This window comes from Cannabis sativa, chromosome 1, assembly GCF_029168945.1.
Source record: "Cannabis sativa cultivar Pink pepper isolate KNU-18-1 chromosome 1, ASM2916894v1, whole genome shotgun sequence".
Lineage (NCBI taxonomy): Eukaryota > Viridiplantae > Streptophyta > Magnoliopsida > Rosales > Cannabaceae > Cannabis > Cannabis sativa.
The window spans coordinates 24,415,813-24,426,242 of NC_083601.1; the positions used below are offsets into that span (position 1 = coordinate 24,415,813).

Sequence of the window (10,430 nt, forward strand, 5' to 3'; positions counted from 1 at the left end):
GAAATTATTATTTATAATTTTCTGAATAAAGTTATGAACTACATTTTATGTTTCAATATTTTTTTATTATTGAATGGTTATGTTTTCAATTATGTTTTGTTATATTCTCGAGAATGATTGAATTGAAAGCATGTGGTTCATATTGTTGTGATCATTGTCTTTTAAATTTATTTGCTTATTGACAATGATATGTTGTTGGCTTAATTCTTTAAGCAAGTTTAGTGACACTTACTTATTTTAAGTGGTGTATGTTTAATTTCACTGACTTATTTATTAAGCATCACTATCGGAAATTGAGGACTGATAAGGATATTATGTTATTTTAAATTGATCACATGTTGAACATAATTCCTTACCACACTACTAGACTTATTGACCATGTCGATTTAATACTTTGGTATTTGTGATTATGAATGTCTTTTGTTGAGCTAAAAACAATATGATTGTCATAGTTCATTATCAAAGGTTAAATTGACCTAAGTATGTCGAGATGCTAATGCAGAACTATCGCTTTAAAGTGGCCACAAATGTTTTCTTGTTGTTCAACCCATGAGTCGTTTTCAAACAAAATTATTTTGATATATAATATATATGTATTAAATCAATGTAGCCCAAGTGGGAGAATGTTAGACTTTTATTTGGGCTTACATTATATTTTATTGGTTTTATTAAAACTTGGGTTGATTGGATAGTTCTTTGCTGTGTTAGCCCATGTTGTTGGTGATCAATTGTTAATGGGCTTAGCATCTGTGAGTAAAGTCTAGAAGTGTGGGCTTTTCTAGTTGACCAAGCCTTTGATGAGTGTGCCCACCAACTAGGGTTTTGTAGCTAAGTCCCCTCCCTAACTCTATAAATACATATTGTCTCGTCACAATTGTATACCTTTTGATAATCAGAGAAAATAAACTGCTTCTGATTTAGAGATCTAGGGAGGAAGACTTAGTTGATAGTATTGCACTATCGAATTGGAGTAACTGCTGTGGATCAATCAGAGATAATTGCTATGGATCAATCAGGTACACATACTCAATTATCATATACTACTATTGTGTTCTATGTTATATACAAATAGATCTTGGGTTAATTGTTAATTTATCTTACATGCAAATGTAATGTTATTGGTTGGTTACTTAGAATTTGAAAATTTATAGCTTTTGGTGTTTTTTAAGGATTAGTTGTTATTTACTTTATGTGGGTTTCATTCAATTTTTATACAATTTCCATTGTATTAGTGAAACTCAGACAAAATACTCTTTTTATGCAGTGATTACAGAAGTATGGAATAACAATATTTTTATTTATATATTTAATTTTTTTTCTTCTTTTAACAATTGATATGTTGATTTCCTTCTGAGATGGTTGCAGAAATATGGCCATCACTACCTATTTTATGTTGCTTATTTCTTATATAATCTTCATAAAATAGTGTATTGAAAGTATTGAAAGCTCCCAAAATAGCAGTTGTTGGTATTGTATTTATTAGCTTTTAGTGGATACCCAAACCACGCAGACAAGCACAGTGTCTGTTATGTTCAGATTTTGTTCCTCACATATTTATAAATATACTCTCATTAGTTTTTGGATTTGAGTTTCAATTAGGGAAAACAGACTTTTAAAGTTTGAGGTTAATGCTTGGTTATGCCATTTTCCCACCTTTGCTTTGATTCCTCTCATCTTCTTCTTTGATGAGTATTAAGTTGACCAACTTTACTTTCTTAGGAAAAATTATTCTCTTAGTAGTCATGGGCACCATGGAAAATCTACTCCGCCCAATCCTAGAGAAGCATCGAATTTCGATGAGGTTTCTAAGCACCAAAGCTTGCTATTTTTAGATAGTCTTCAGGTACTCTTGCACCTCTTATTGAGTTTGATATGTTATGGTTCAACTCAACTCAAATTGCTAATAATCAACTTTTCATGGAAGTTTAGGCCTTCCCTTTATCCTAAAGTTTGATTCTTTGATGTCGTCTTTTGTTATTTTCAGGATTTGAAAAATTTGAGATCACTGTTATACTCAGTTGCTGAGCATTTTGAACTTTCTTATTCAAGTGATGACCAAACACAGATGTGAGCAATTTTGTTCATGGTACTATTTTTATTTTCAATAATTTTTTCCTTATTCCTCCTTGGTTGTTATTTAAGTATTCACATATAGTAAAAGAAATTATTGCCTCTATGTGTAGAAACTTTAAAAGATTATGCCATTAAAGCATTAGAAATTATAACATAACACCGACACTAATATATTCTGTATGAATTATTAGTATAAAATTATATATATATGTACAACTTGACGATGGTACCGAAATATTAGATGTTGTGATGTTCGCAAATGTTGCAGAAAATATATTGTCATCTACTACAGTTCAATTAAAACCGAATTCGAATAAGGTATACTTTCATATTTAAATATATATATAATATAATATATTCGCAGTTCAATAATGAATCTTATCTTAATAACCATAAAAGTAATATTAAAAATTAATTTTGTAGAAACATCGCTTGTTTCTCCAAAAAAAATTACTGAGAAATTATCAACCAAAAAATAGAGAATCCAGTTGCATGCAGATCCAAAACGAACGATGAGTCCAAAGTACAATCAATTCACCATTCAAACTGTTGAATCGATAGAAGATTAGTATAAAATTCCACTATGCTTTGTGTTGACGTAGTTTTTTATCAACTAATCTAAGAAGATCATAAAATAAAAGAGGACCACGGTGAAATTAATCTGACTAATAAAACCGCAAAGAATTAAATGGACACCAGAGATTTATAGTAGTTCAACCCCCATGTCGTGATGGTAATGGGGCTACATCTACTTGTAGTTTTATTGATTAGTTCCGACACACCAGAGTTATATTCTCAAGAGTGTGTAGACAAAAGTACATTAAATGATTTCTAGATGAAATCTTAATCGAGATTTATGAATATAAGGCGGCTCGTGGAAGACATGATAATCATAAATCTGATCTAAATTAAAGGTTGTGAAGTTCTTGTAAACAATTAAGGGTGGCAAAATGAGTTTCGACACAGCACACGAACACGACACGAATTTTACGAGTTAGGGTCAGGATAATTAGACGCGGGTCGAAAACGGTTCGACACGACTTGACACGAAATAAAAACGGGTCAAACACGACATGACCCGCTTAACACGAATGTGACACATTTGACACGATTTTTTTAAATATAATAAAATAAAAAATTAATAATAATAATATAATTATATAAAAATATATATTTAGTGATTCAATGCTAAGTTAAAAAAAAAAATTAAAATTTAATTTTTTTAGCATAAAATTAAGGTTAGAGTTGAAATAATTAGGCACGAGTCAAAAATTGGGTCGGCACGCTTGACACGAAATATAAAAGCTGGTCACATAAAATATGACACAAACACGACACGATTACACGTTTTGTCACCCTTAGAAACAATAGACTAATAATTTGTGGAAAAAGATGAGTATCAATGGTGTTTTGAGGTCTGGCGTTGCTTGAGTATGGTGGACTCAATGAACAAGATGCCAGCATCAATGTGGTATTTTTGGTTGCCTTTAAGTAATTTTCTAGAGGAAGTTTTCGGAGTAGAAACTCCAAAAGAGAGGAAAATGTCTCAAAAAGAAGTCAAAAGGAAGATCTCCTTCTTAGCCTCCTACTTGATGTATATATAGGCTAGAGGGTTTGTTAGTAATCCCTCATACATCGGGATATCTCATTAACAAAATCCTGTATACCACTCTTTTTTATGAATAAAATATTACAATAAATAAATAAATATCAATAACAGTCTTCTTATATCTAGGTAAATATCCCACAAATATTGAACAATTAATTATTTTCGGTTGAAGATGTACCAATTTGAAATGGAGTGTTGAACACATGCGTTTTGGACTTCTGATACTTGGCACAACGCCACATAGGCTGTGGCGGTGTGCTCCACTAACCCTCGCTTAGCCGCATTTCCCGATTCTTGAGTAAAATGTATCAACTTTCCTTGTATGCTAATTTTGGATCCGATAACCTCAGAATTGAGTCATGTCTGTGAGACACACTTTGATCGTCTTGAAATTATCTTTCCAATGCAAGTTGAACCAGGTCATTTAGATAAAAATTGAGAGAGTTATGCCTATTTTACTGAAGGTAGTTTATGTTGTCTTGTACCTGTTGCGAGCACTGCCATGGGCAAATGGCAGAGGTCAGCTATGCATGTTCTCGGACCCTTGGGGTGTGTTTTGACTTTTTTTTTTTTAATGGTGAGCCATATTTTGGAGGTCTTGGGACCCAAAAACCTCATTTCGACATTTGACACCCTAAAAAGTGACCATTGCCACTAGTTGGGGCCTGATAACGGCACAGGTCACCCATGGCTTGTGGGAAGCCATACGTGGTGTCTCTCACTTGTATTTGGTACATAGATGTTGAAAATATAATTTGGTCAATAAATTCCTCTTCCTTGTGTAGTAACCAACTTGTGCCACTTTACTAAATTGGAGACCACTGCCATTCTCTTATGACGCAAGTCACCTAAGGCAAATCCTAGGCCGAAATGACTTTTCTCACTTGTTTTTTACTCTTGATGTCGTGGGAACCCACTTGACAATTTTCCTCCCATAATTTGTGAGGAGTGACCTGTGTCATTCTCTTATGGTACAAGTCAGCTAAGGCGAATCCTAGGCCGAAAATGACTTTCCTCACTTGTCCCTTTTCTCATTGATGTCGAGGGAACCCGCTTAGACAATTTTCCTCCCATAGTTTGTGAGGAGTGACATGTGACATTCTCCTATGGCACAGTCACCTAAGGCGCTCCTAGGTCGGAAATAACTTTTCTCACTTGTCCCTTGCTCTTTGATGTTGAGGGAACCCGTTCGAATAAATTTTCTCCCATGGTTTGCGAGGAGTGACCTGTGCCATTCTACTATGGCAGTGGTCTCCAAACTAGATAGCACTGCCATTTTCTTGTGGCAGTTATTCTTCTTCTCTTGTGGTTTTAGTGCTATTTTGACTTTATACATAAATCCAAGTCAATTTCATGTCCAAACAAGTCAAGTCCTTGTTGGTTTCCTTGGCAGATTAAGGTCTCCAGGGTGAAAACGCTTGCGCGGGGCCATGAATCCTAGTTTGGGCACACTTAGGTGTGTGAGTTCGAGCCCTCTAAAAGTGCCATGGGGTCCTCAAGAAGGATCGATGTCTTGATTTATTTGAAATTTATGAGTCTTGGTTAAAGTCGCAAGATTAACTGTAGTATCTTCAAGGTACTTTTGGCATGTGGGCCCTTGTGCAAGAGTAATCATTTTTATTTTTTTGCGAAAATTAGGTATAACACTTTGTTTTATTTTTAATAGGGTATTCTATATTAAAACTTTTATGTAATAATTCTTTTTCTATATTTTAAGATGACAATTTTTTTCTTTATTTTTCACTACATAATTTTTTTAATAAATTTTGTAAAAGACATATATTATTCTTTTGAATTTTCTAGAAACAAAAAATAAATATTAAAGTCATATGTTGTTATGACTTATCATAATAAATTATTTTTTCACAGAATAACTACTATGTGAGTATGTATATATTGAGATTAAAGTCACAATTTATTTTTATAAAACAAATTGTTTAAATAATCATACCATTTTAGTTACTAAATTTTTTTTAAAAAAAAAATAAAACTTTAAATAAATTAATATTTACGTGACTCGACAAGTACCATGTACAAACAAAACCCTTGTGCGGGCACATCGTGATAATCAATTTTCCATATGCTAGAAAATAATAATCTTTGCTAGGAGCACAACATATTCTGAGCCTCTCATATTTCTCATACATTTTCTGTCCTATTACTCATGTCCAAACAGAATCAAAAACAATTATAACCAACGAAAACTTATCCCATTAAGGTGAGAGACTGAGAGCGAATCATAATTTAATTAAAGAGAAATATCTTATATAAATGGCGTGTCTTTTTTCTTCTTTTTCTTTCTAGTGAGAAAATATATTTGGCACGTGCCAAATAGCAATATTTATATAAATATATACAAAAACCTACCAAGCAGTATTGTTAATTAATTATTTATTAAATTTATAATTCTCAGACCAAGTCTTATAAGCACATGCTCCAACTTAGTATAAATAATAATCTAGGACATCTACACAAAACAAACAAGCCATGTCTTTATTGATCAGCTCTAAAATGTCTCCCTTATTAGGACTACTAATATCCTTATTATTGATCTCGGTAGCTTATTCTACACCTCCAGAAAAGCCTATTACGTGCACCAATGGCAACTCAAAATGCACAATCACCAACTCAATTGATATCTTTCCCGACCGCACCATCTGCAGGGCAGGCTTCGCGGCCTACCCTACCTCGGAAGCAGAACTCATTGCGACCGTCGCTGATGGCACAAGAAGAGGATTGAAAATGAAGGCAACCACCCAATTATCTCATAGCATTCCCAAGCTAGTTTGTCCCGGGGGAGAAGATGGGCTTCTTATAAGCACCGAGCGCCTTTATAAGGTGCTCAACATCGACATGAATGCCATGACGATGACGGTTGAGAGCGGGGTGATGCTTAGAGACCTCATAAGTGAGGCTGCAAAGGCAAAGCTGGCTTTGCCTTACACGCACTATTGGTGGGGTTTGACCGTTGGAGGCATGTTGGGGACGGGCGCACATGGCAGCACTTTGTGGGGCAAGGGAAGCGCGGTTCATGACTATGTTATTGGGCTTACGATTGTCAGTCCGGGCAGTGAGGTGGATGGATTTGTCAAAGTCCGACAGCTCAAGGAAGGTGATGAAGAACTAAACGCAGCCAAAGTATTAGAAATTGATACACATTTCTACAATACTAAATTAAGTCTAGAATTTTCTACACATTTGTAGAAAAACATACTCTAAACTTTTAGATAATTGTAGAATAATTTAGAATTTTCTAGACATGTAAAAATCCAATAGAACATAGGCATTTCTAGAAAACTTTAGTCTAGAAGTTTCTAGTTATGCATGCTTAAGAAATATGTAGAAATGTATGGATAAAATCTTTGAACTAGAAAGATCTAGAAGAAATAATTCTAGCCATAAAGTGTAAGGGGTGAGCAACTATAAATACCCCATCAAACTTCCAAATTGTAACCAAGCTTGAGTAGCCAAAGTAAGTCTTTTACTACTAGCCTACTACCTTGTCTCCTCTCTTACTACACACATAAAAATTAAAACTCTACATAACTCTTCCTTGTCCCACCAATCATCCAACTTATCAACTTATCAACATCATCATACTACACTACCTAATATCCATCCCATACAAATCTAAACCAATACAAATTTATTCTCAAACCATCAGTGGTATCAGAGCCCCGTTCGATCATATATCACTGGGCGTAATCTTTTTCACTCATCAACATGAGTTCGGAGTACAATCGCTCTTCACTACCTCTTCCAATTTTCCATGGAGAAAACTATGATTTTTGGTCCATCAAAATGAGGACCTATTTTCGATCACAAAATCTATGGAAAATTGTTGAAGAAGGAATCACTATTCCGGAAGATATTACATCTCTTTCGGAAGACCAAAAGAAGGCACTCGAGGATAATCAACAAAAGGATTCTCATGCATTATATTGCTTGCAACAAGCTATGGCGGACAATCTTTTTCCACGAATTATGAGCGCAACAACGGCAAAAGAAGCATGGCACACGCTACAGGAGGAGTTCCAAGGAACAGTCAAGGTACGCGCAGTTAGACTACAAAAGCTTAGAAGAGATTTTGAGAATCTTAGAATGAAAGATAATGAGACTGCAAAAGATTACTATTCTAGAATTAAAGAAATAGTAAATCAAATGGGAGCCTATGGAGAAATAATTTCTGACAAGAATATAGTACAAAAGATACTAATTTCTTGTACAGAAAAATATGATTCAATAGTTTCTGTGATAGAGGAAACTAAAGATTTAGAAACTCTATCACCAACTGAACTAATGGGCTCTCTTGAAGCATATGAAAGTAGACGAGAAAGGCATAAGGAAAGTGAAGTAGAAAATGTCTTTCAGTCTAAAATCAATTCGCGGTCTCAAAAACCAAAAGCTGATGGGAAAAAGACACAAGAAAAACAAAAAGAAAATAACGACAAGTATCCTCCATGTGGCATTTGTAAAAGAAAAAGTCACTTGGAGAAAGACTGTTGGTTCAAAGGAAAACCACAGTGCCAAAACTGTAAAAAATTTGGCCACACTGAAAAAACTTGTCGTTTAAAGAAATCCCATCAAGCTAATTTTTCCGAAGAGAAAAATGATGAAAATAATCTCTTCTATGTCTGCCAAGCTGCAACAGAAGAAGGAAAAGATACTTGGTATCTTGACAGTGGTTGCAGTAACCACATGACGAAAAATGAAAGCATCTTTTGTAGTCTTGATAGATCCAAGACTAAAGTCAAAATCGGTAATGGTGACTTCATGGAAGCAGTCGGCAAAGGCACCATTGCCATTGACACTAAAAAAGGCAAGAGATACATCAATGATGTACTCTTAGTACCCAACATTGATCAAAACCTACTTAGCGTAGGTCAAATGATTGAAAAAGGGTACTCTTTGCATTTTGAAGGAGATTCTTGCACAATATATGATAAGCAAGATAAATCCTTTCAAATTGCAAAGGTAAAAATGAAAGAAAATAGATGCTTTCCCATACAATGGAGATATGCAAGCAATGTGGCAATGCAAGCGCAAACAGATGAGTCATGGCTATGGCATAGAAGGTTTGGTCACTTCAACTTCCATGGGCTTAAGATCCTCAAGCAGAAGAATATGATGCGAGACCTCCCAGCAATTAAGGAGATCAACACAGTCTGTGAAGGATGCATGCTCGGGAAACAACATCGACAACCTTTTCCATCTGGCAAAGCTTGGAGAGCCAAAAAGCCACTGGAGCTAGTCCATACTGACGTCTGCGGGGCAATGCGCACTCCATCAAATGACCAAAACAGGTACTTCATTCTCTTCATTGATGACTTTACTAGAATGACATGGGTTTATTTTATGCAACAAAAGTCGCAAGTCTTCGATATTTTCAAAAAGTTCAAATCCCGTGTCGAAAGACAAAGCGGTCACTACATCAAGACAATTAGAAGTGATAGAGGCAAAGAATACACTTCTAATGAATTCAACAAGTTCTGTGAAGATGAAGGGATGGAGCACCAACTCACTGTTGGATACGCACCAGAACAGAATGGTGTATCTGAAAGGAAAAACAGGACTGTTATGGAGGCAGCAAGAGCCATGCTGCTAGAGAAAGGTCTCCCAAAACGATTTTGGGCAGAGGCAGTAAGCACTGCAGTCTACTTGCTCAACCGATGTCCAACCAAAGCCGTGCAGAATAAGACGCCGATCGAAGCTTGGAGCGGACGTAAGCCATCAGCAAAGCATCTCAAAGTCTTCGGCTGCATATGCTACAGTCACATTCCAAAAGAGAAAAGAGGCAAGCTTGATGAGAAGGCAGAGAAAGGAATCTTCTTAGGCTATAGTACTCAATCAAAAGGTTATCGAGTCTATAGCTTAGAAACAAATAAGCTAATAATCAGTCGAGACGTAAAATTTGACGAAGATGCTGCATACAACTGGGAGACACAAGAAGTTGAAAGAAAGACAGTCAATATTCCTCTACCGCCAAGACAAGAAACTGATCAAAATGAAGTTCTTACTCAACCAAGAACACAAGAACCTGCACAAGTCATAGAATCTCCGCCAGACTCACCAGTAAGGCGAACAAGACCACTATCAGAAATCTACGAGACATGCAACTTAATACTTATGGAGCCAGAAAGCTTTGAAGCAGCTCATAAACAAGAAGTATGGAGAAAAGCTATGAATGAAGAGATAAAGATGATTATGAAGAATGAGACTTGGGAGCTTGTAGATCGTCCACAAGACAAAGATACTATAGGAGTCAAGTGGGTCTACAAGACAAAGCTCAACGCAGATGGCTCTATCCAAAAGCACAAAGCAAGATTAGTTGCGAAAGGATACTCACAACAATACGGAGTCGACTACAACGAAACATTTGCTCCAGTTGCACGCCTCGACACTATTAGGGCTTTAATAGCTCTAGCTGCACAAAAGAAATGGAAGATTTTTCAACTCGATGTGAAGTCAGCATTCCTAAATGGTTATCTTGAAGAAGAAATTTATGTGGAGCAACCTCAAGGGTTCGTGATACAAGGACAGGAAGATAAAGTCCTCAAATTGAAAAAGGCTTTATATGGCCTAAAGCAAGCTCCACGAGCCTGGTATAGCAGAATTGACAACTACTTTACCGAGCAAGGATTCAGGAGGAGCAAGAGTGAGCCAACTCTTTACATCAAAACTCAAGGTACGAATGATACACTAATTGTCTCTTTATACGTTGATGATCTCATCTACACAGGCAATAATG

At 35.6% G+C, this 10,430-nt stretch overlaps 1 protein-coding gene across 1 annotated transcript; it reads left to right on the forward strand.

The window, feature by feature from the left end:
* The first annotated feature begins 6,193 nt into the window (after positions 1–6,193).
* Positions 6,194–6,886, forward strand: LOC133033189 (L-gulonolactone oxidase 5-like). Its single transcript, XM_061107847.1, has one exon. It carries the CDS (start codon positions 6,194–6,196, stop codon positions 6,884–6,886), a length of 693 nt encoding a protein of 230 aa, XP_060963830.1.
* The last annotated feature ends 3,544 nt before the right edge of the window (positions 6,887–10,430 follow it).

Excerpts from the sequence above, each read along its gene's own strand:
- LOC133033189 (XM_061107847.1), top strand. The coding sequence starts at position 6,194 with ATGTCTCCCTTATTAGGACTACTAATATCCTTATTATTGATCTCGGTA.